Genomic DNA, 26,598 nt, shown 5'->3' with positions numbered 1-26,598 from the left:
AATGTGGGCATGACTATCTCACCCGTGGGGAGGGGCTGGACTGGTGTTTGCTGATAACTGTCTGGTTAATTATTTAATTCTGGTGCTTTGGAGGGGCCAAAATGCCCATCATCTATTTGTGTGAGTGATTCTATATGACCATTTACAGATAGATAGCCCAAGTTATTCTTTTACTCCCAACAGAGCAGAAGCCCTGTTAGGGTGACACAATGCCCAAAGGAACAGGCTTTTTTACTTAACATTTTTCTCTGAATTATAGCAGTTATCCTGCCTCTGTCCCTTGATAGTGCCTATGGTGTTGCTGCAGAAGTTGTGGTGCAGTGTAAACCCATCTAGAACACAAATGCAAGAGAACACAAATGAGTGCTAGAAAAATGCTATTGAATGGAGATATTTCTGAATGGAGACGATTTCAGCCCTGAGGGTAGTTACTTGATCCCGCATTTAGTCTGATACTGTAATTTGGCAGTCTTTGAGAAGCAGGTACAGCTTATTATATGTGACAATGATTTATATCTGTGCTGAGAAATAAATCTGTAGAAAACTTCCAAGAGACAACTGACAAGAGAGCTCTTTTGTTTTGGTTTTTTTTTCCTTTTTTTTTTTGAGAGAGATTTTATAGAGGCATTCTAGTCTGCCAGAGAAATACAGCTGCTTGTAAAGACCACATTTTGATAGTGGGTTAAACTAAACAATGCTTAACCTTATGTTTAAGGGCCTCTGCAATTTTCTGCAGCCCTTTTCCTCCCTCCTGTTGTCTTGTAGCGTCCTGGGACATATTTTAACTAAGGGCTGATAGAAGCTTTCCATTGAATCCCAGTCTTAAAACTCAAAGTTGTCCTCTGATATTTCTGCAGTTATACCCAGGCTAAGGACTGAAAGTGTACAGTCCCACCCACACAAGATCTTCCTCTGTCTTCCCTTTCTCCTCTTCCTGTGCCCTCCCCCAACTTTATCATGACACTAGCAGCTTTCTATGAGGAGGTGCCAGGGAGACATTGGGATTTCCCAGTCTCCCTGTGCTCCCTAGAGCAAACCTCAGTAGTGCCTAAAATCTCAAACATTTGCTAAGAATAATTTCAGAGCTTTACACAATAGAGAGTCTCTAAACTAGTTTTTCCATTCAAAATGGTTTGTTTCTGTGGAAATAAATAATATTTTCAAGTTGTCTTCTAGAAGTGGTTTATCATTGTTTTTGGTTGGATTCTTGTTCTCACCACAGCCCAGTTTACCTTGAGAATGCAATAATATACATGAGGTTTAGAGTGGGATTGGTGGGAGAGACAAATAATTACTGCAGTAGCCTTACAATCTCTGGTACAGCATGGCTATTTTGCAGCTTGGATTAAAAATAAAGTGAATTTGATGTTTACTGCTCTCTAGGGATGTTTGTTTGGCTTTATGGACTCATTGTGAGAGTCTGTGTTATCAGTAATCTGCCCCAGGGGAGGCCCAGGGCTGGGCTGACAGGAGGCTCTGTGGACCATGTATGTGTAAAACTGGCACTGACAAGTTTGCTGCAGATGGGTGCTGAATTGCAGGAGTGTTGGGAGAAAAGGGTGGGATATCAGGGGCCATGAAAGATCAGCATTAAATCATAATAGCAATAACATGAGCATCTGCCCCTGGGATAACAGGATGTGGTGTAGTGAAAGAAGGGTTTTGGAGATCTGGATCTGCAGAAGAAGTGAAGGTCCATGCTGTGCTGGCAGGGACAGAGCCCTGCCTTTCGTATACCTGGTTCTGGTCGCTGCTGTGAATATATCAGTTCCAAGGATGCTAACAAGTCATTGTACTGGCCATGAACACAACAAGCAAGCAAGCAAGCAAACAAGCTGAGGAGAGTTTGGTTGTGCATGCACAGAAAAGCTACAGAATGCAGCTATTCATGTAAGGCATTGTCTCCCCATTCTTTCTTAAGGGATTCCATCCCCCTGCCCCCACCCTTTGCACTCTAACGCTATATTTGTGCCTTGGAGATGTGGAGATGAGCGTATGATGGATGGATGGATGCTGCTTGTCTGGGTTTTTCACCACCATTTCCCCTGGGGCACTCTGTCTGCTGGCAGAGAGCACCATCCCAAAAGATGGTATCTTTTGCAAACTCGACAGCTAACAGACAGCTTCTCTCTCTGCATATTTCCCCAAAGAAGAGCAGGCTTAATCTGGTTTTTATATGGCATATTTCATTATAATCTTTTTGACTTCCCATGTTCCCAATACGCCATAATAAATAAAACGCTGGGGGTGGGAACAGCAGAGATGCTGAGGCTTCACACTCTTGTGACACTGATGGATTCTCATTTTAAACTGTCATGGGATTTAATTGCATGCTGAGCCACTGCACTGCACTTTCAGACACATCCTGCCACATCCTCTTAATGAGCTTAGTGGCTGCATTCACTCAGCAGTAGTTCTGTTTACTGTGAATTAGGTGGCTTTTTTAGACCACCTATATGATTTTAAAGAGGTAGTGGTTATTAAGGTCATATCCTCGGATTTATCCGTCCTAAACAGCACTTCATGGACTCGTAACATATAGTTTCCTCTGACACTTTTTTATGTTCCAAAAAAATGGCACCAAGAAACAAAAACGCAAGAATCTATGTGCAAAGTCAGTGTTTGTCTAAGAGGGTTTTGGAAGCCGGATTGCTTTGGTTTGCATAGTAGCTGTCTCTGGCGTGATAGATCATGCTGGAACTCACCCAATAAGTATCTCTGTTCCCAATTAGAACTGGAAATGGAGCTGCTTACGAGTGCACAGAGATGATGGTTTGGGTGGCAGCTGCTACTGTGGAGATGGAAATGATCCATTGTAAAACAAATACATTGCACTGTATAGAAAAAGGGATGATTGTTTTTAATTTATGTTTCAAAGAGACACTGAAAAGTTGCTTAACTCAATGCGTTGTAAACCAAATGTAGCTTATTTAAGGACAGGAATTTGCAGCCATTTTGCTATTTTGGCAAATTGAAACTTGAAAAAGCCCACAATTTTTGCGGGATTTGTGAAAATGTGCTTCATTTGGAGGCAGCAGTTCAATAGAAAACAGATACAGGAATGATACTGGCATGGGTGCTTGTTCAGATTCTACCACTGCAATCTCAGGACCTTAATAAATAGAGAAGTTGCTGCACTGAGCTGGTAAGCAGAAATAACCATGTTAATTTAATCACTATGAAAGGGACTCTGCCAAGTTAAGAAACATAAATTATAATTATATGCACACACACACACACACACATTTGAATTATAATATATGCACAATATTTAGCTGTGACACCAAGAATACAATGGTTTACTAAAACAGGAAGAATTCTTAAATAACCTTTTTTTTCATTGATGATTTTTGTTGATTTGACATTTCCATTTTGTGTAGTTCCAACTAGTTCTTGTATCTCCTACATTAATCATGTGCTATTGTATCTGTGGTACTAATCAAAAGGAAATTTTTCTACAAACCTTCTTTAAATTCTCATATTAAAGAGTAAGCTTTTAATTATAGTGACTTTACTGGTAGTTATTACTTGTAATAAAGATTATGTTCTCTGAAATTGTAATGTTTGAAGAAGAGCTTGTGATACAAACTAGAAGTTACAATGAATGTAGAACAATTAGTGGGTAGCAAATGCTATTACCTATATCTAAAAAGGATTTGGATGTGGTTCAAAGATTTAAAGACACATAAATTCTACATGAACATCTGAGAAATGGATTGAAACAGTAATTACATATAAGCAGTAAAGCACCTGGGAAATGATGATATAGGAGTTTCTAACCAAGTACATTTTTCCTAACAAAGAAAAGCAAGCCTCACTACTTTCTTAAAATTCTTTACATGATATGTAAAAAAACTAATAGGTAGGGAGGTTGACAATTTTCTTAAACTTTCTGAATACCTTTGGTGTGTCTCCAAAGAGAAACTGAGAATTGTCTTGGATCAAAACTTTTGAAATAAAAGATTGTAGAAGAAAGAACTTCCACTGTAGATAAAGACTTCCAGCTGGTGCATCAAGGTTTAGTGCTTGGTCCTGTGTTGTATAATACACTAATGAACAAGCTGAAGAGTGGGAATACCTTGTCAACTACAAAGATTTCCACATACCATGAAGTTATTGAGAGCAATCATGGCCAGGAAGGTCTGTGCAGAAAACTCTGGGGAGAGGTGAATGTGCTTGGGGAGTGGGCAGAGGGATGGGCATTATAATATGGTACCTGAGTGTTTGAATGTATTCCTTATGGGAAGTTCTTGTCCCCATTACAAGAGTCCTAATTCTTCTGCTTAATAGGTAACTTGGCCATTGAAAGACACAGCCTGAGGAGTAATCTAAAGAATACCATCATTCATTTGTTTAAATGGGGGATGTGGTTTCATCTGAAAATGCCAGATGCAGTATCTTGGGAAGACTGGTGTACAATAAGAGAAAGTTCAGAGAGGTTTGTCAGGACCATACGGAAAACTTCCCACAGCAGAGTAATAGAAAAGATTGTGACTGTTTATCCTTGAAAGGAGAGGAATTAAAAGAAATTACAAAAATTTTGGTCAAGAACTTCTATTTTCCCTAGAAAGAACAAGGGGGCGGGCAATAGAAGTGAAACACTCCTTCTTTCAAACCATAGTTAAATTGTTGAACTCTATCAGGTGGGAAAACATCGAGGTAAAAGTGGATCAAAAATTCAGAAAGGGCTGGGCTATTCTGTGTATTTTCAGAAGAGCCAGATTTAGGGTAAGTATAAGGGATACTGCATTTATCTCTCAGCATGAAACACAGTATTAAGGTAGGTAAGTTCTTTTGCATTTCTCTCAAAGCTTCTACAGTAGCATGAGAGGTGACTGCATAGTGTGGAATGAGCAATATCAAAGCAGAAGCAAGCACAGGGTCACAGCTTAATTTCTTAAGCCTAGAAGAGTCTCCCTCTGGCCTTGTTTGAAGCTTCAGTCACTGTCTGGTACCTTCATAAGCAGGACAGTGAGTGGAACAGACCCCGCCTTAGTTCCAAACAGCAGCTCCCATAGTATGGGGAAGGCCTTGATCTTTCACATGAAAACTAAATTTCAGTTTTTGAGTTGACTCCTCAGTTTTCTTTAGGGTACTGGAATAAGAATGAAAGATACTTCTCTTGCTTTTGTGGGAAAATCACGGATAGTTAAATGGGAAAGAGAACATAAGGGATCTAGTGAAATTAATTTAATGATCCCTGGTAGTGTTTAACTATTTCTGTAGGTTAACTGAACTATCTTTTCAATTTTAGAAGACTTTCATCTCTAGGGATTCAAAAACTAGTTTGGAAACATAATTTCCCGTCTTCATTTCTGTACCCTTTACAGACTAACCATCTTCAGGAAGGACTGAATTTATTACAAAGACCGAATTCATTACAAGGTGTTGTCTTTGGACCTCTGAAGGTTTTTATGCTGTAGACTTTACATTCCAGATAAGATAGTGTCTGCTTTTTCCCACCTTCTAGAGCTATTTAGGAATTAAAGTACGTTCATAGAAGCTACCAGTGGAGAAGAAAATGAAAGAGCTGAATGGCAGTCAGCTTAGTAGGAAAATGGGAGACAGACACTGAGTTTATTTTCACTGGATGCCCAGCTCACTCACTTAACTTCTTGGTGATTCAGTCTCCCCATCAACTGTGAATAAAAATATTACCTTACAACGCCTTGTCAGCGGGATGTTAAATTTAGTAATTAGAAAATGCTCTGAGAGTTTTGGATGAAAAGTCCTCCTGGAGTGTTGTTCTTGGGAAGTAGCAGTGCCACACAGAACATGCATGCCTACTAAAGACAGCTGCCTGTGTTGACCTTAAAACCTACCTTTCCCTCTTTTCAAACTTAGTTTTTGATATCTCTGGAAATGGAGAGTAGTTCCTCCTTCATAGATGTTCTACTTATCCCTCAGCCTTTCCTTGCTCATTTCCTTTTCTAATGCACGCATTTGCTGAATGTACTGGTATCCAGAGACAGGCATAGCTTGTCACAGTGGGGACATATTTGTTTCCAATGCCCTTGAGCTTGCTTGAAGCTTCTTTGCTTGCTGAATGTATGATGATCCCTTGGGGTTTGCAGTCCCTCAAGGTTCTAAATACAGAGCAAATGCCCTTTTGCACCTAAGCACAAGACTTTGAACCCATGCCAAGCACCCATCCAGAGATGATTATGGAGGTTCCTCAGTGACTACAGATTCAAGCATTGGGATTTGCACATAAATTACATCAAAAATCTCTTCTTTCTATTGAAACGTCTGGATCCAGAGGGAGGTACTAGGCATTCATACAGGGAAATTCAATCTGCATGATTCTCTTTTGACTTCTCTGCCTTTTTTATAGCTCAAGCTATAAAACTCAACTCAAGAAGTTGGGGAAGGGGCCATAATGGGATGCTTATGCAGAGCTTAATGCTGAAAACAGAGGTCTGATTGAATAGAGCTCCTTGTGATGAGAAGGGGGATCAATTCACAGTTGACCCCATCCCATTGTGTGGGTTGTCCTGGGAGTTTCCTTTAAAATCCCAGTGGTTTGGTTTTTCTGCATGGCTTAGACTCAGCCTTTCCCTCCATGAATAGAACAGCTTTTTCTGGAATTTCTGCTGGATTTTCTGTGGTTGTTGGCTGAGCAATGTTTTCCCGCTTCAGAAGACTGTAGCAAGTACATTGTAGAAGTACAGATCAGGGACGCTGAATCATTTGATAACTAAGTTTTTCATATATAGAACAAACATATTCCTGGGATGCAACTGCCCCCAAGAAACAGATTATACTTTACTGTCCCAGGTGGAAGTGCTCATTCATTATTTGGTTTGCAGGAGTGATTTGGGACTTTAAAAACACATGAATTTCTGCCCTGCAGAATTTACAGCTCATTGTGATAGAAAGGCAGGGAGCTTCAGGCAGACTGGGGAACAAAACATAGTTCTTAAAGCATAAGTAGACAGAACTATGAATTAAGGACACCAGATGCTGATTTGTAAGCATCATTCTTGTACATTATTACTTGTAAATATACTGGTCTAGAGAAAAGAATTCATTTTAGAAGGGAAGGACTACTTTAGAAATCCGTACCTGGCAGTGTCAGGTAAAGACATGTGCAGGATGTTTCCATGCTAGGGGATTGCTCTAAATGAGCCCCTGTATGAGTGGGGTAGAGGCTTGGGTCTACAAGGAAAACTGGATTATTTCCCAGGTATATTTTAACACCTTGCTGAAGTTAACATGCTGTATTTGCCTGTCTGCTGCACTGCCTCATAATCTAGTGGCAGCATTTGAAAGGAGAATAAGGCTCTGTTCCTTCACATCTCCAGCAAGTAGCATCAAACATCCTCATAAATCCAGTGTCTTTGGAGCTCTGTCTCCAGCCTGTTTCCAAGCCAGCCTGTGGCTCTTCCTGCAGTGACTGGGTGTTGTCCCACTTTATAAGCAAGATTCTGCACTCATAACTGTGTTTCTTTGCTGGTATTGCCAGCTAGAGCCAACCGGAGATTTTATCTAGTCAGTATTACAGGAAAACTCAAGACACGTCTCTGTTTTTCAATGTAAGGTCTCAGCACTGGCCTCCCACACAAGCTTTCTGTTTTCCCAAACGTGGAACATGCCCTGGTGTAGGAGAATGAGGATTGAAGCTGTGCTATATAAACCGTGCCAGATGCTAAATTGCATTAAACTACTTTTCTTCTTCAGGAGATCAGATTCTTCATATTTGTTATTTCAGTATCTTAAAAAGTCATGATTTTGTTCTTTATTTAAAGCATAGGAAGTTTACACAAAGAAGAAAGATTTTCCCCCCATTTATTTCCTCCTGATAAAATATATCTAGCCCTTTTTTCCTGTAAACAAGCACAGCAAATGAAAAGATACCAGGTTTTCAGTAGGATAGAAATTAATAATAAATGGAGTTTCTTAGTGGTTAAATGAACTTGAAGAGCTCCCCTTCCAGACAAGTTTGAAAGTCTGTTCATCATCTGCTTGACATCTCTGTCCTTCTTGTTAGCCCTTTGGGTGAGACACACAGTGAGTGTGTTTTGTTTTTCAGAAGTTGATCTGCCTCTGAAGAAAGATGGGTTCACCTCAGAAAGTACAACTCTGGAAGCTTTGCTGCGTGGAGAGGCAATAGAGAAAAAAACAGACACTAAAGAGGAAGACACTATACAAGAAATCCAGGTAAAGGAGAGCCCTATGCTCTGACATCAGGGCTGGATTTTACAATTTGTCTCTAAGTCTAACAGTCTTTTGTCCTGTGGCAAAACAGTGTATCTGTTGATAGTTGTGTCATTCTACTGCCAAAATGTTATCAAACCTTTTTGCTACACTGTGATGCTCAAAATGATATCAAGTATCTCGCACGCTTCTCTTGTCACAAGAAACTTTGTTGTTTGACTGTTCTGCACAGGTCCTGTGTTCAAATTTATTTTGCAGCACTATGAGATAATTACATAAAAAAACTGGGAAGCTGAGGTGGGTCCCAACTATAAACTGACTTTTAATGGTTCACATTTAAAGTGAGTTTCACGGATTTCAATTGGGATTCACAGCTGCTGTAGACTAAAACATGTCATTGCTTTGCCTGTTTTTTTTTTGTTTTTTTTTTTTTTTTTTTTTTTTTTTTTTTTTTTTTTTTTTTTATAGTAGGTAGCCTTCTGGAGGTATACAAGAAAAACAAATTTCTTAAAAATATAATCTTAACTATTTCAATTATTATTAGTGATGCAGTATGAGAAATATTGCCTCTTCACATGCATTATGGTTTGAAAATTGTCAGGATTTCATTTCATTCTGCAACAATTAAAAGCCACAACACAATTGCAGGTTTGTTATAGAAGGAATTCAGCTAATATAAAGGGTTCTTGTATAAGTCCATGTCACTTTTAAAACATCTTAAATCACTGGGAAAGTGGGCCTCTCCCACAGCAGCACATCTTTGGTGATGCCAAAACACCATTGTGGCGTGAGTCTTTTTAGGGATTTTTAGTGAGAGTTATTAGCAATGTGTCAAACTTGGTAATTTTGGGTGAGATACAAAATGTTGCATCTATACCTCAAAGTAGTAAAAATTTGAGGGGTCAGTCCCATGTGAAATGAAACAAAAAATGTAAACATCAAATCTGTATTACCTGAAGTTCAGTCCTACTGCTGCATTTGTTAGGAATTTTACACAGGTAAGGGCAGCACAATTGGGTCGCTCATTCCCAGTTGCACAGGTAAAAGAGCACCATCAAAGAGGAAGCATGCCATGCTTATGGACTGGGGAAAAGCTTGGCATGAGCCCTGCTCTGTTTGCTTTTTTAGTAGTATATCTGGGTCTTACCACAGGGCTGTTTTTCCCTGATTTCAAGGTCACAAGAAGTCATGGTGCAGCATCCTTATGAAATTGACAAGTGCCTTTGAATGTTGCTGTGTGATCTGAGCTCCCAAATTATCCCCAGCAGCAGTCTGAGGAAAGAGACCTCAGAGATGGTGGAAGTGACATAAATCCAGGCATTGCAGAGCAGGGGGGGGGTGCAAAAAAACAGAACAGATTTTTAGCTAAACTGCTGTAGCTGTGACCTGTCAACTGGATGCTAGTTTCATCAGAACAGATGCAAAAGGCATGTCTTGCTGCTTTATTTTATGCAAGCATAGCTTATCTGGATTCAGTCTGTAGAACAATGATTGCCAAAGCCTTCACTAGTAGGCAGCTTCTAGTGTGTACTTTGGCACCTGGCAGCTAGACTGCACCAGATGAAAATCACAATCAGTGCCTTTATCAGTATGACAAAAAAAGGGAATGCAAATCTCTCTTTTGTTCCTTTGCATACTTGTCTGTGCTGTAACTCCAAAGGGCCCAGCCTCAATGGTGGTGAGAGTGAGCAGGTGGGATAGACATCATTGTAATTCCCACCTCAGACTCAGCCACTTGCCACCCTCCCAAATTCCCAGTATCTATCAGGAGAAGATGACTTGGTGCTTGGCTGCACCAAAGTATATAGGGCTGGGAAACTTTTAGAAAGACATAATAGGAAAAGAAAAGTTACTCTGCTAAAACTCATAAGGGTTCCCCTGCCAAATAGATGCAGGCATTGGGACCTGCTGTACAGTTGGTATGTAATAGGATTGACAATTTTACCCTACAGTAAATTGGTATTGAATGTGTGTCTCCATTATTTGGAGAAGAGTTAGAGTAGCCTTCTGACCATGTAGCAGAAAGGTTATGCCCCTTCTATCAAGGATTAAAGTAATTACTCTGACAGTGTCACCAAATTCACACTTGGTTACATATTATCTCTTTCCTAAATTGATGCTTCAATTTTAAGGGAAGAAAGTGGTTTGTAATATTTCTCTTAACTCTCATGTAGTATTATTGTTGTAAATTAGCTGCTTCCCCTCCCACATATGATGTGGTTGTCCCTGTTTTGTTGAGGATTTTTTGAGATACTTTAAGATATGAAGCAATGAAAAAATACAAACTCATATCATTAAGTTTGCTTATTTTCTTACATATATTCTTACAGTCTCCTCATGTACAAAATTTTTCAAGCACTTCAGTCCTAAGATGAACTCAATTAATGTTTGCAGTATGTAATGTATGAATTTTGAAGAAACATTTTATGTAAGCAGAACTGGAACCTGTTTAACTTTTACACCCTCTAGTATTTAGTACCTCCAGTATTATGTGAAATTGTATTTCATGATGGTTGGAGCTCATTAATAGCCTCCTGATACTCAAAAATAGAAGAAGCAAAAATTAGATGAAGACTTGGTCCTTGTCATGTGCTACAACTTGTTTGTAATGCACTGACCAGTATTAGTCTTAGAAATTTAGCTGATAAAGTAAGAATAAACTTTTGTAACTGGTCTTCTAAATAGAGACATTTTGAAATGTGAAATTTCTGTTGCATTCTTTCCCACAAATTCAGAATTTGGTGCTTGAAGTATGTGGAAAGGAGAGAAAGAAACTGACTTGCTCCTGTTCCCCCTCTGCTGGCTCTCAAATAGTTTTTAAGTAGAAATTAGAGAGAAGGGACAAATACAGTAAGACTGAAGAACATTCCTATCAGTTTAATGTCACTATTTGAATCTGCATCGTGGCTGCAATTTAAATGAATGTTGGCATGGTGAAGATAAGTTAGTGATTCCAGATTAGTCCCTTGCAAAATGGCACAGCACCATAAATGGCAGGAGGGGCTGGGGCCAATTTCTGTATTTCTAGCAGACATGCCAAGGGTTGAGGGAATTTCAATGGGACTTCTTCCCACATTAGTGTTGTGATGATTTGTCTGGCCTTTTTCTATGTGATGTCTGACTTGTTCATGTTTTCATGCAGGACAGCCAGCCTGTATTTGGTTCTGTAGAGGTTACATTTCAAAAGATCAAGTTAAAAGATTGAAATTGCCTGGCCCGGGCATCTCACAGTTATGTGAGTTGAAGAAGTATTGTTCCTAATAATAATTAGTTGAACAAATTATTGCTGTTGGTGCTGTTAACCTCAATGAGACCTGTAATTCCTCAGCATTCTCATGCAACAAACTTCCTGCTTCCAGATTAGAGTTGTACCTGTGGTGCAAGCCCTAAAAAACATGGCTTTCTAGATCCCTTCTGGAATACATGGAGGAATTTTTTCTATTTTTGCTAAAGAAGGAAGATGGTGAGCTAACAAGGAGAAAATTACTGGTTTTGTATTCCTGAAGTGCACTCTCAACATTAGAAGAAAAAAACAATTTAAATTGCAACAAATGAAAATAAAAATCCCAGGCAAACAAGTTCCCAGACAGGGCCTGCAGTTATGCATACTAATATTTGTGTTGTCTTGGAATATTGGTGCTCAGTGCTGCCAGTATTTGTTCTTAGGAACCTTTTTATCATAGTTGACTGATATCAGTAGTAGTTTTTTAGTAGGAATCCCCTGGAGATCTTAGGGTGGAAAAGAGAGCAAATTTTGCTTTGGTAGAGAGCAGCAGGGGTACTGGGATCTCATTTGGCTTTATATTAACTGTAATAACCCACAGTCACTGTGGCAAAGAGCAGTAGTTGGTTGTATGAGTCCTCCTTTTTTCTTCTAACCATTCCTTTATTGTTCAACCACAGAGGGTTTTAGAAAATGATGAAAATGCAGATGAAGTGAACGAGGAAGAAGACTTGGAAGAAGATATTCCAAAACGAAAGAACAGGCCTAGAGGACGGGTAAGTGGAGAGTTGATTGGAATGGAAAGGAGGGAAGCAAACCTCTGCTTTCTAGTGTATATTTCTTATGTGTATTATGTATGCAAAGTATTTATCCATGAATATTTGGTAGGGATAACACTATAGGTAATTTTCAGTCATATGTAATAGATTTTTAATATTTTTCTGTTTACTTGCTGTGGAAGAAAAGGACTATTTTGAGAGTAAAAATTTGGGGGAATTTTATTTTAGTGTTGTATTTACAATTGTAATGTAAACTGTAATAACTATGATAACACCCTACTATTACAATGCTCCTTAAAAAAAACCTTTACTAATTGAAGAAAACCAGCAAATTCAGTCATGACAGCCAAAAAAGTATTAATAAAAGTAACTTGAACTGTGTTAATAAATTTTGCAGCTTTCTCCAGGGTAGCATTTTGTGGCTGATGCTGGCTCTCTTGAGCCCATGGCAAATCTTCCATTTGCTTGAAAAGGGCAATATTTTATCCTTAGGGGACTCTGTGTCCCTTCTCTTACCTAAGATGTCTTCACAATTCATCAGGGTACCAGTTAAGTAATGAGGCCAACATTTTAAACTTGGAATCAACATTTTCAATTGTGGGCCCGTAAGCTAGGCATCTAAATAAACGTGAACACAAGTCTCAGAAGTTTTGAGCATTTTCATCTCTCTTTGGCTCCAGTGGATGCTGCAGGGGCACAGGAGCTCTAGATGTACCTTTTGATGTGTTTATAGAAGTCAAGCAAGAAGGGCCACATTTTAGGCCAAATGAGCAGAATATAATAGCTTTTGAATAAGAGACATGAAACCACATTGAATACTTGCAATGTACTTATGCATCAGACCCTCTCTTTTGGTTTCTTCTTTGGTTGTTATGTTGTTTCAGTTTTCTGCTCCTCTTTATTTTGGAGCTTAAGTCCTTTAATATAAGATCAAAGCACTTTAATAATTGGATAAGTATATATTTCATCTTCCTTATTCTCAAAATCACCTGAACCAGTTTCTTTCTTTCTTTCTTTCTTAGCCAAAGACCCCCACCTGGAAAAAAATTTTCCAGAAAAATGTAAGTTTCAGAAAATTTGTATGAACCAGTAACCAAAACCAGGAGATAGAATCAATACATGCACATAAGCTTGACTGTAGCAATCAACTAATATTCCAGGCTAACAACTCTTTTCTAATAAGTTGCTCTCACATAAATTGCACATGCTGGTTAGGGTGAGGGAAAGGGAGTGAAGAGCTAGAAGAGATTTACTGCTCAGGAGAAGAGGATTTGGTGTATTCATATATCCCAGACCTGTACAAAGTCCTGAAGTTAGCGTTACATGCAAGATTTTGCTTCCCTGTACAGAATTTTTTTCTCTGTTACTGTAAGGAAAGGAGTTGGAGGGTTCTAGAAGTCCCATTCATTTTGAAGCTTACATTTATGTTTTATTTTCTGCCCTAGAACTTGCCTCCTATTAACTATAGGAGCATCAGGATTGCTTGCTTTTTTCTTGCAACTAACTCCTGCTCTGCTAGTGCCCTGGCTTCTTTCTGTGCAAAAAAAGAGACGTCTGAATAATGCCACATACTTCAAGCAATTTTAAATTTTATTTGATGGCATCAATAACCAAAGCAAAATGTGGTAGAAATTAGGATTTCAAAACTGGGGCCAGGTTATCTAGCTGTTGAAAACTGGTAAGCCTGAATTGCATCTGGTCACAAGGGCTTTGCCAGTTTTCTAAAGGCAGCCCTTTTCTATCCTGACTGAGTATAGGGAATTGAGGCTAAGGATTTAAAATTAGGTGACATGAAACCTGGGCTGCTCTTTGTTTCTGGGAAGGACTTGGTTAGGGTATTTTTAGAGGGCAGAAGAGGGGAAGGACATGCATAAGAAAAAAAATCCTGTGGAGTGTGACCTTTGGGGATTCAGAGGAGTGAGAATGACTAACAGCATAAATGCAGGATTAATGCAACAGAATTACTGCTCTGGACTTTCCAAATTGCACATGCCCGTTCCTTTCCCTACAGCATGATTTTATTTTTAATCCTGGACTCTCCATCTGTCTTTTTGGCTGCTCTCTCTGGCTGCTTCAAGGCTGCTGGGCCCTGGGTCCAGGCCTCACACATCAAGTCTTGTAGTCTTTGCTGCATCCTGTCAGGAGAATAAAGGCAGCTGTGGATGACTGAATTCAACAGCCTGGAGCACAGACAGCAAGTGTGGGGCATTCAGTTTAGTGCCTCTGGGGCAGCTGCTTGGTTTCCTGTCCCCTCAAGGCTAGCCCTGAAATCATGGGAACACAGGAAGGACACTGAAGTCTGAAGAGGTAGATCTACAGAAGGACATTTTTAGTGTTTTTGCTGAACAGGGTCAATTTGGTAGGAGCTGGGCAGTATAGTTTTCTAGGAGATATGAGATGTGCAGATGTACCTGCACAGACTGTCTGCTCATCAGCTGGATATCCTGTGGGACAATTTCAAAGGCATCAAGCATATTTAGGAACCCAAGTCCCATTGAAAGTCATTGACTTGAAGTATCTTCCCCTCTGTGTTCATTGCATGAAAAAGTGTATCTGACATGTGGTCATGCCATGAATGCTGTGCCCCTGCATTTCTGTAGAGAACAGTTTGAAAGGGAATAGCTGGCTGTAAGACTAGCAAAATTCTGAGCAACAAACCTTAAATTAGTATCATATTCTGAAATGTACCTATGTAAAATAGTACCTTCTTACTCAACAGGTACGTTTCCAGTGTGTGAATAGAGTCAGAGCTACTGATTAGTGACAAATATAAGACTTTACATCTTTTTCATAGCCCTGAAAAGCCAATGCAGCTGGTAAAATGGGGAAATTAGATCCTAATCCAGGTACCAGCAGAAATATTTATAAGGGCCAATCACTTGTCTATGCGAAGACTCCCTGATGAGTTGAGGGTTGTGGAGGAGCTGCCATGGACTGAAATTCAGCTTGCAGCGCATTTAGCAGTAGTGAGGGAAGAAAACAACTAGTCTGGGATTGATTTCATTGCCTAGAGGGGGTTTAAAGAGCTGGCAGTCAGAGAGAAAATAGTGCAGACTAGTAAGATGATTTTGTATGATACGGTCAGTAAAGAAGCTTCTACCAAACAATTGTTGCTGAGGCCATTTCTAGGGTGAAAGTGCTTTTCAGTTCACCCTTACAAATCTTGCTCTGCACATGTGTGTTGGACTGCACAGAGGTCTTTGCAGAAGGCAGAGTTATCCTTGTCATACATAATAGTATTTACCCCATCCAGATAGCTGCAAATCCATGTCTTTCCTTTGGGACTGTGTTAAGAGTTAGACCTGCGCAATCCCAGGGAAATAACATGTGAAGTTTTTATAAATCCCTGTTTTGACAGACTTTGTCAGGCCAGTGTAAAACTGTTCCTTATTACTTCTCTTTAGATATCCAGCAGAACACAATTCTAATAGTGCTAATTCTGTTCCAAGCTCATAGAAGAGGGATGGAGTTTCTATGGCCCCTTTATGGCTGGGTGCAAATATTCTCAGGATTTCTACACCTTCTTCAGCTTTACCTAACAATGCTCTGTCCTTTTCTTATTTTCACATGAAAAGGCTTGCAGGATTTGAGTCAGGTGGCCTTGTCTAGAGTGAGAAATATGAACAGCTTAATAAGACAAGCAGCAGAAGCAATTCTGTCATTTTTTTCCAGGAATAGAGTAGTTAGCAGAATTAATAAAGAACTATTTAGCCATCCACCTGTGATCACTTCCTCAAACAAAGATCAAGTCTAAAATTATTATCATTTACAAACTGTACATTAGTGAACATGAAAGAATTGAAGGCCTTGGCTCAGTTCCCAGTTTCACATCACAACTCCAGCATTGGAACAGATATGAGCTGTTTCCTTGTTGGCATCTCAGCTGAGAAGGGTCAGGATCAAGTAGTTTTGAAGCTGAATTCCACTCTCACCCCTGGAGCTCAAGACAGAACAGTCTGTGCTGTGGAGAAACAAAGTTTTTCAGTTTCTATAGCTGCCAGTTCAGTCCATTTTAGGAACACAGAACTGCAGAGAGACATTTCTGGGTAATTTCTGTTATTGCAGGTAGCCACATTATCTAATCTTTTCCACTAACTGACCAAAGCTCCATTTTATAATTAGCCATGGTATCTTTGTCCCAGAAGGCCATTTCAAAACACTGCTTTTCAGCTAGAAAACAAAACATAGCAACACAAACAATGCTCCTTTGAAAATACTGAAGGAAATAATTTGACCTCTCTTTCATTTGGGGCCTGTTTTCTGGCTGATTTAATGTTTGTATATATCCTTCAACACCTGTTCATCTATTCATTCATTCATATTCAGTTCAGCAAGGTATTTGAACATCTTCAGAAATGAATGTGTGATGAGACTCGACTGACTATGTCGAGTGACCTACTGCAATGGATGAACAGTTTGAGCTATCTGTGGAGAGGATGGCCATTGCTTTACAAGGTCCATTAACATAGAGCACATCTTAGGAGATGGAGGGTCAAGACCACTTTGAGAAACCTGTATGGAAGCAGAGGATTTGTTTAGTTTATACTGCACATCTTTCATAGGAGGGTGTGGGGTGCAAGGAGACCTGAGGCGTGATGGAATAATGCTAACATTCCTCTTGTCCTTGCAGGCTCGGGGATCTGGAGGTGGCAGGAGACGGAATGATGCTGCCTCCCAGGATGATCATGACAAACCCTATGTTTGTGACAGTAAGTAGCAACCAGACAGCTTATTCTGCTTCCAGCCTGGTCCTACCAGCTCAGTGCACTCAGGGCTTCGTATATTACAGCAAAATATTCTGCTGCTCTCTGACTTGCATGTTTGCCACCTGCTGCTGATGCTCTTGGTGTTTTTGCATGAAGGAAATAAAATTCATTTCTCGGCAAGACTCCACTTTCCTTTGCCCTTTAATAAATCATCTCTTATCTTTTCTTTCTCTTTTTCTGGCTTCTCTGCCTTTTGTCTTCTTTTCCCCCATGTAAGTTTCACCCTCTATTTCTTTCTCTGTTTCAGATAGTTACAAACAAAAGCATAACTCAAAAATCTCCGACAAAGGTACTTCACCCTTGTTGTGTCTCTTGATATATTTGGTGATTCTCTTCCCTTCAGTCCTTTTAAAATCTCACTGGGCTAAATTTTGAAGGTCTTATCCCTCACCAGATGTCTTGTGGCATCATCAAAAGCTGAGCCCTTCTAAGAAACAAATAACATCTCGAATGCTTTGTTTTGATACGTATTCCCTTTGAATATAGCCCTGCTGTTTGGCATCTTGCAGTTGGACTGCAGGTGAAGCAAGGCATTTTCTGAACGGAAAAATTACACTAGAGCCCAACGTCAACACTGAAGGAGGGTACCAGAGTCCCAGTATGAGTGAGGAGTCCAAGATTTGTTACACAATGGTTTGGGGTTTTTTTTTCAGTCTAGTCCTTGATGCCTTCCGTCTTCTTTTGATATTCTTTTTTGCTTCATTTCTGTGAAGGGCACTTTTCTTAACCACATATTTTTGAGAAATCCCATCTTAAGCCTTACTCTAGAGTGTACATCCAATTGTAATTTGTGCTCCCAGGTGCCTTCTAGCTTGTAAGACAATAACCTAAAAAAAGTTAATAGAAGTAGGAGAATAGTAGATCTTCATTCTGTGATCCAAAACAGCTGGTTTTGAGGACAACTAGAACCCCCTTTTCTATTATTTGCCTATCTTGCGACGTTACCGACCTTAAAATAATGACTCTTGCTATGTCAATCTTTGGGGGCATTTTCTGCTGATTTTTAAAAAGTGAGGAAATAAGGAGCTTGCATGGTGAATAAGAACTATATTCCATGTGATGAAATCGTATTCTTGTATGGTGAGACCAGTACATGCCCAGAAACTGGAAGACTTGCATATGAATGGGACATGACACATGATAAAAACATGGTCAAGGAGGAAGAGCTCTTTAAGTTATGAAGAGTCAGAAGACCTGTGCTGTGGTTAAATAGCAGTCCTAGTGCACTGGAAGAACTAAAATGTGTCTTCTAAGACTTCTGTGAGAGCCCAAGATGTATCTTGCTGAAATCCACAGATTTCCTTTGCTGGTATATGCATATCTTTCTTTATCTCTTTTCTGGAACATCCTTCTAAATCTAAGGATACTTGTCAGTGGTAGTAATTTTGAACATAATGACTCTATATTGTCTGATCTTGCACTGCTTTTGGATTTTACCGAGAGCTCACAACATGCATAGTAGTGATTTGCACAGAGTAGATTAAACATTGAAGATACCAAAGCAGGCAGCAGAAATCTGGCCTGAAGTCAAGACTCTCATACATTGTTTATTGACAGAATTTGCCTTGGCTTACATTTTGGAGCATAAATTTAGTCTTTAGTGTTGGAAATATAAACTTTCTTATTTCATTTGGCTGCCACCTTTCACTTTTAGGAAACTTACAGTTACAGGTAAGTCATAAGGAATTTTGGACTCCAGACTTTGCACAGTGACTTCTCCTTTTCCATTGTAGATAGCTGATAAAAGGGTTATATGGCAGCAGAACTCTTTTACCTGAGCTTAGAGCAGAAGGGAAGAACTGTCCCAGTTGTAATGTCATCATCCTAAAGAATATCCTGCCCTTGTTAAATTTCTATACAAACATGACATACAATTAATTATGAGTAATTGGCCTATTATCCTGCTTGGGTGGATTTCTTGAAAATATTTTTTTTCTTTGAAATTATTTGATGAATATTTTTATAGATAAAACTCAATCTAATTCAGGTTGGTTAGAAATTGGTTTGCAGTACTCCTTATGCAGATGTTTTGGGCAGATAAATTTGTTTTACATGGAAACGTGCAGGTGAAACAGTGTATGTATTTCCTGTTTGGGAAAGCATTATTCCCTCAATCATGTTATTAGTATAAATAATTAGCTTAATGGGCCAACAGTTTGCTTTTTCTGTAGTTAATTTAATTTGCTTCCAGGTTGCTTTTTCTGCAAGTATCCTGATATTTCAGTTTTGAAAATGGCCAGAGAGAAGAAAGCATAAACAGAGCTAAATCAAATTAATTTTCTTATAAAACTGCATGGGCACAAAAAAAGATTTGTGGTTGAAAACTACTTTGCCCTTTTTATCATATTTACACATTCATCTTTATGGGAAACAAGAACATATCAACAGATCTCATCAGTTAGAAAAAGGTTTTAGGAAAAAAACTAGGCTGTGTGTCAGTAAGATGATGCAAGAGTGATGCCCAGTGGCACTGCCCCTTGTGCTAGAAAATAGCAATGTTATCTCTGAAAAGACCTGCCTTTTTATGTAAGAGGCACGTAATACTACATCAGTATTAAACTTGGTCCCAATATTAGAACTGACTGGAAACATGCAATTTCTATGTGGTTAAGGTTTTCAAAGCTCAAAATATTTTGTCCTCCTCTGTTTTTAAGAAGAGGTGGTTGGATGCCTGTTTTGTGGAATGAAATATCCTGAAATACTTCAGCTGGTTTTATTGAGCATATACTGTAGTAGAAGTTAGAAGAAAATATTTGATTAAAACATCAATAAAATTGCTAGGATAATCATGAAATGTATTGTTTCATCACATCACCAAGTAGAAAACTTGGTGGTCAGATTTTCAACCAGTTGCACTGGATAGTGCCTTGAGATCTCTTGGGATAGCTTCAATAACAGCAGTGGCAGGCAAGCCTGGTGGGAGATGTGTGTAAACTGCAAATGGTAATGTAGCCAAATGGCTTAGCAGCTGTATGAGAGCAGTCCCAAATGTAGCTTGAACACCTGGCAAGGAGAGGCAGGAGGTGCCTCAAAGAAGAGTGGAAAGTAGAGCTTGAAAAGCAAAGCAAAGCCTCTGAGGTCAAGCAAGTGGAAGGTAAACCACCACCACCATTCCTGATGAATGGGGCATGTGATTTTTAAAGGAGGGACAGAGTGAATGAACAAATGAATACCTATATGTTTAATAGGAATTGATGGCATTTCACTGTCAAATATTCAGCTGGGGAACCATTATTTCTACCGAGCAGTCTTCTTAAAAATCCTTCTACTATTTTAATAGTGTTTATTATACATTACTTACTACTTTTTAAAAAGAACAACCTTCTCTGAATTTTTATCTAGAAATGTGTAATCTAGTTTAAAAGTTGCAATTAGTTGTAGCACTTGAGTTCCATGAATCCAAATGTCTACTTCCTTTAGCCAGAGAAGTTACTCTCTGCTGAATCTCTGCAAGTAATTAACTTTCCTACTGCCCCTTCTCACTTTTATGCTTTAATTCTTCTCAAGTTCCCATGGAGACGCGGGACTATGTACAGACTTCCACCTTTGTTTTCTGTTCCTCTGTCTATGGAAGATTTCCCTTGCCCACCTCTAAAGGAAATTATTTCTTTCTTTTCCTTTTACCAATATGTCCTTGTCTCCTTTTAGTTTTATTCCCATATAAACTCCTATTTTAGCATAGCAACTTATATTTGTATAATATCCTTTTTTTTGTAGTCCTTCTGAGACTGAACTGTACATTCAGATCCACTCCTTGTGCAAAATGACCATTGACTGAAACCTTCCTAGGATCTCTGATGGATCAGTGACTAATGCAACATTGTATGTACCCAGAGACACTGATCTTGTAGTATTTTGTAGAAGCTGATTCTTTCCTCAAGAACTTAAAATTAAGGTTTCTCTAGTTATTAACCTACATTCTCTCTGCTGAAGTCCAAGACTAGCAGTCTTTGTACTGTTCTCAAGGGATAACAATGTCTTCTATGTCTGTAAACAGTTACTGGGACTTCTTTCAGCTGTGTTTTTTTCAGCTCTTCTACTAAGCTTGTTTCTTTCATGTGGAAAAACTCCAAAGGGCCTTTTTTTTACTACTCCAAAGTAGTAGTGGCCAAAACAAAGTTAAATGTGCTGTTCTGAGGATAGAAGCATTTCTGAAGAAGAATGGTTGATAGATTTACATGTACTTACAATTACTTTTAGAAACTGGATTTAAGCAACGTGTATCCATGAGAGGCACAGGGATGGCTGACCTAACAGGTTATTCAGTAATCATCTGGTATTATCCTTTCTGGTGAATCCCTAAATAGATAAGCAGTAAGATCTAGAATAAGATGCTTGTTCAGATGAACTCAACAAACAACTCTCCCTCCATAGCTGCTATTCTTGGCATCCATTGACTACATTATTGGTAGAAAGACAAGATTAGATAGGTAAGGACATTAAAAAAAAAATAAATACTGAATAACATAGATGTTAAATAGAGCACATGGTAAGAGGGGAACAGAGTTGACTCTGGCAGTTGAACATTTTCTGCTCATGTAGAATATTTGTTTTCTCCTTTGCTCTGGCTAGCAACCCATTTATTGAAATGGCACAGCTGTATTGTTGAGCGGCGCATGTTTTGGGGTTTGAACTGGGGCCCAAATTTACTGTGATCTTAATACAGCAGGTAGATTCTGGGACATGTCCTCTGGGGGCACTGAAACAAAGACTATTTACCTCCGTATTCTACCTGCAGAAAATTCCCCATGGAATGGGTTACTAAATAGCTGCTCTTATGCTACAGGTGTATAGTGTGACAGTAGTGATCAAAGAGGGACGAATGTGAAGTCTTTCTATCAGTGGAGGTCAAAATGCATTGTTAATGTTTGAGATCTCTACATGTGCCAGAGTCTGTACACAATTCTAATGGGGAGAATATATTACCAAACCAATGCAAAACAAGGACAGGCTTTTTTTGTTGGTGGGTGTTTTTTTTTTTGTTTTGTTTTGTTTTTTTTTTTTTTTTTTTTTTGTGTGTGGTTTTTTTTGTTTGGTTGGTTTTTTTTTGGTTTTTTTTTGTTTTTTTTTCCTGTGGAATGAATGGTAGGACAGGAAGATAACTGAGGAATGACTGCCTGCCAGAAGTTAACTCAAGATTTAGTATTTGACACAGCACAGCTGAGCAGAAGGAACAGGAGGCAAAGCAAAGAAAGACAATGAGGGGGACAAAATTCAGTGACCAAAAAAATCCCCCCAAAAACCCCAGCATGTACTCCTCCAGTTTTCTGTTTCCACTGAAAACATGGATTGTTTCCTTCTGTCTCATACTGGTGACAGATTGTGCAAAATGTATGTGGAGAGCTGGCTGGAACACAGCTCACAGGCTGCCAAGGACCAAATGTGTAACTATTTCAAAATGACAGCAACACAGCCATTAGATATTTGATGAGGAAGTATTTTAAGTCATAGGTTTCAAATACCCTTTTTAACAGGGGAAGTATTTTATATTAATTTTACTCCTTAAGAAATATAAACAGAGTGAGAATTTGATTATCCAAAGAATTGCAGGGTGCTACAGTCCAGAACATAGAACAGTGCTTTCTTTTGTGAAACACTCAATGCTTGCAATTATACTGTTCCCTCCCCTCCCCCCTTAATGCAGTTGTGTAACATCTTCTTATCAGTCTTCAAATTTGAAGGAAGGTAAGGTTTATCACAGGAGACTGTCTGGTGGCCTCATAAAAAAATCCCTCTTCCCCATTTGTGACATTTGGTCTGCACTGCTGTATTACTGCTTACTTACCCAGCTTGTTCCTAAGGCAGCATTCACATCAGCTCATAGCAAAAATATATCCTTTGAATGCAGGAGGAATTGGAGTGGGTTACATGCTACAAACTCCCACTGTGTTTATTGAGCTTGGCTACCTAATTAAAGATCAAGTCAACTTCCCAGTGTTGAGATTCAGGATGAAATCTACCACATGCAAGGATGATGAGTCTATCCAGCAAGGAAAATTGAAGATAAAAAAGTCAAAGCTGCTGAAAGAAAGGCCACTGGACAAAGTTTATGAAAGGCACACTCTCACTTGCTATGTGTGAGCTGAATAGTGTTAACAACTAATCAACAGCGTGCATTTCGGACTGGGAGAACCAGTTCTCATTATGCTGTTGTCAGCTCTAAGAATAGAAAGATGTGGTGTAAGCACTGGTGTGGATGCTGGAACTCATGGATTCCAGTCCTGATAATGATAAAAGATCACTGTGTGGGCAACTCAGCCCCTCTGAGGTTCTCTTTTTTCAGAACTGAAATGAGAATAGTATTTCCCACTCAGGAATGTGGAGGAAGATTAATTTATGTTTGCAAAGCCAATCTGCAGTGGGAAGAATTATGTAAGAGCTAAGTGTTTATTAATGATCAGGCTTTTATAGAAACTACTTCTTAGCACAGTGATACAGTAGATTTATAAAATATGCTCTTACCTGGAAAATAAGAGATTTGGGTGAATTCAGGAAGATTCAATCTGTTGGAGAAACCATGAAGTTCTGACTTAGCTTTCATTCTAGCAAAATCTCACTGAGGCCAATGGTTCTTTTGCCTGACTAATATCATGACCCTTTTCCCCCTGCAAAAGTCTGATTTGTTTGAGAAACATGAAATCTCTGCAGTTTTAATTCATGGCATTTCTTCGGACTCTTTTATGACACAAAATGAATTTGAAAAATGGAAAAATCTAGACACAAGAACAAAGTCTGCTGGAACTGCAAATCTTTGGTCCTACAAAGGATCTGCTAGGACAATGTAAACCAAACTCATTTGCCTCAGTTCTGGTTATAAAGTCCTCCTAATCAATTTCTCACAAGGCATGTCTGAGACTGATGTCACCCTTGAAGGCCACCTGTAAGTCCTCACAATGGAAAGGACTCAGTTGCAGAATTACTACTGCCTCAATATATATTGCTTTTTCCTGGTGAGCTGATACATTTTTGCTGAAGAAGGATGAGTCTGCAGACCCATCTGATTTCCTATGTCATCCTTAGCAACATAGCTAAAATCCCTGCAAGGAATGGAGTAAACACCACCGTTTTGGAACTTGCTGCAGGGAATGCAAGTTTCCTTTTGTGCATTGATCACCCGATAGTGTTCTGGAAATAATTTGACTGAAGTCTTTGAGCAGTATTGGTAATTCATAGCAATAGAATTATTTTTTTAACATTCTTCTTCAAACACATAAAAGTGGGATAGAGTAGGACACTTCATGAGCTGATCCAGCTCATCTAGCAGATGGTCAATCTGCTAGAAATGTAAATCTCTTCCTCCATTCTAACTAAAGCTGCAACATTTATGTAATTAGAGGAGGATACCGTTCTAAAAGAATTTAAGCAGTGAGCTCTCTCTGGGTTTATGATTACTTAAGTGTTACACTTTTCCACTATTCAAAACATGGGAAAGTCATACAGAACTGCTGATATCTTCTTGTTTTGACTCTTGTTCAGCATCTGTTCCACTGCTTGTCCTTTGCCCTGCAGGACCACAGAGAAGGAGAAGTAGTTTCCCTCTCCAGAATGCACTGGAAGAAAACAAGGATGGTACTAGAAGAGGGAGTCTGAACTGATGTTTTGTGGAGAGCATGCACCTAACAACAGTCTAGTTCTTCAAATTGTCTGGCAATTGTTTTAGGTTTACATATGAAATATGAAGGCAGATGCTTCAAAGAATGGATGTGCATATCTATATGAGTATTTTATTTCTCTCAATATTCCCTCTTCCCTCCTGCAGGAGGTCTCATTTCTAAATCAAGGCCATTCAAAGACTTAAAAAATCTGTGTCTGAGGACAGAACATATTGCACTTCAAAGAAACTTCTGTCTTGTTATGATGATTCTGTGATCATCACCTTGCACAATGAAGAAAACTGGAAAAAAGTATACAATATTCCAGATCACTCGTATGTATCATGAGCTTGTTTTACATGTTTCTAATAAAGAAAAGCATTTTCCTTGAGGGAGTTTGTAAATCAGAAGAGATTACGAGTGAAATATATTACTGTAATAAGCTTTTATTTACAATTTTTTATAATCTGTTCCAAAAGGCAAAACATCAGTTGGTGTTTTCTGAGTAGTAGCAGAAAGGAATAAAATTTTAAGTTTTATTTATATGTAAATGAATAAATGGGATAAGGGTGGTTGTTGTGTTTTTTTTGTTTGTTTGTTTTGTTTTGTTTTGTTTTGATTTTTTAATTTTGTTTTGGGTTTTTTTGGGGGTTTTTTTTTGGTGGGTTTTTTGGGTTTTTTTTGAGGTTTTTTTTGCTTTTTTGCTTTTTTTTTCTTTTTTTTTTTTTCTTTTTTTCTTTTTTAATTTTTAAAAAAAATATTTGTGGAGTCTTTGACATTCCCAGACTCAGGTGTCTGGAGAATGGGAAGTAAGTATCTATATATGTCGCAGGATACATACTGGGGCTGACTTAAGTTTTTAGGAGTGGATGGTCTCTGTGCTGGACAGACTGCTGGACATGAAATTTATTCCTGTGTGAAATCCTTGAGGTTAATTAAGCTAATAAAGTGACTGAAAATGTCTCTGGGAAGAAAAACTTGCAAGAAGGGCACTAAGCTTTTTGTCTTTGTTTTCTAGTCTTTTTAAATGGCAATATTTGTATTTGGTAGACAAAATAGCTGTATAAAAGAAAATAAACATTCAGAGAATGCTTTGAAGATGAAAAGTGATAAATTTGTGAGATGATAACATGAATTAATAACTTTATAGAAAATCAATTTGTATGTAATGAATCTTATGATGTTGCCTGCCCTTGCTAAGCTCCCTGTGAAAGTGTAGACCTTTCATCACCCCCAGTTGTTTGATTCTGTCCTTAATATCTGTTGACTTAATCCTAAAATAAATGAAAGTTCAGAAGCAGGATTCTCTGACACATATTGTTCATTGGGATGCTGAATATGGAGTTTACCTGGGCAAATAAGTATCACTACCACATGTTTTTTAGCAAGAAACTGTGGATGATTTCCATCTCCTTATCTTAACTGGGAATCTGTGAATCAATCTATTTATTAACCTTTTAGAGAAAGCCTTTTAAAAAATCCCAGCTGTTTCCTTTTTTCAGAGATCAGTAATGAAGAAAATAATATTGCTTCTTCTCAGTCTTTTTCCCATTACTGTACATTGTGCAGCACCACCACTGGAACTGGCATTTCATTTAATTTTATGTGCAGCCTTGTTGGTAATCTTAGCAGAGAGGATTAGGGCTCTGTGATCTGCAGGGACTGAATGCATTTTCCTAGGCCTGTGGGAAGGACTGCTGGCAGCATGATGGGAAGAAAGCATGTTTGGAGACCTGCAGCTGCAGGGCTGCCCTCTGTCACCTTTCACCAGAGCTGGCTGGAAGGGTTTTGGGCAGGTGCATGGAGTGCGTGGTGCCATTCTCAGGGGAAAGGGAGCATTATTTGGGAGGATGCTTCTGTGGTTGTGGATCACACTGATGTTTCTATTCTCTCTTCCCCTCCCTCATATCTCCTTTCCATCCAGTCTGTGGCAAGCGTTACAAGAACAGGCCTGGGCTGAGCTACCACTATGCTCACACCCACCTTGCCAGTGAAGAAGGTGATGAAGCCCGTGAGCAGGAGACCCGCTCTTCCCCTGTCCACCGAAATGAAAACCACAAACGTGAGTAGGATTTTCCCTT

General features: G+C 38.9%; 1 protein-coding gene across 6 annotated transcripts in view; it reads left to right on the top strand.

The window, feature by feature from the left end:
• The window catches only part of DPF3 (double PHD fingers 3), a 154,613-nt gene that overhangs the window by 87,878 nt on the left and 40,137 nt on the right, over positions 1-26,598 (top strand). For 4 of the 6 annotated variants that reach the window (XM_053980881.1, XM_053980878.1, XM_053980882.1 and 1 more), the window contains exons 4-8: positions 8,033-8,160; positions 12,061-12,156; positions 13,182-13,220; positions 16,790-16,868; positions 26,442-26,579. In XM_053980881.1, coding sequence (XP_053836856.1) covers positions 8,033-8,160; positions 12,061-12,156; positions 13,182-13,220; positions 16,790-16,868; positions 26,442-26,579 — 480 coding nt within the window. The remainder of the gene's footprint in view (positions 1-8,032; positions 8,161-12,060; positions 12,157-13,181; positions 13,221-16,789; positions 16,869-26,441; positions 26,580-26,598) is intronic. The other 2 variants (XM_053980880.1, XM_053980883.1) reach the window with 1 other exon arrangement.

This window comes from Vidua macroura, chromosome 6 (assembly GCF_024509145.1).
Source record: "Vidua macroura isolate BioBank_ID:100142 chromosome 6, ASM2450914v1, whole genome shotgun sequence".
NCBI lineage: Eukaryota > Metazoa > Chordata > Aves > Passeriformes > Viduidae > Vidua > Vidua macroura.
The sequence above is the reverse complement of the archived record's forward strand: the minus strand, read 5'-3'. Positions and strand labels throughout refer to the sequence as shown.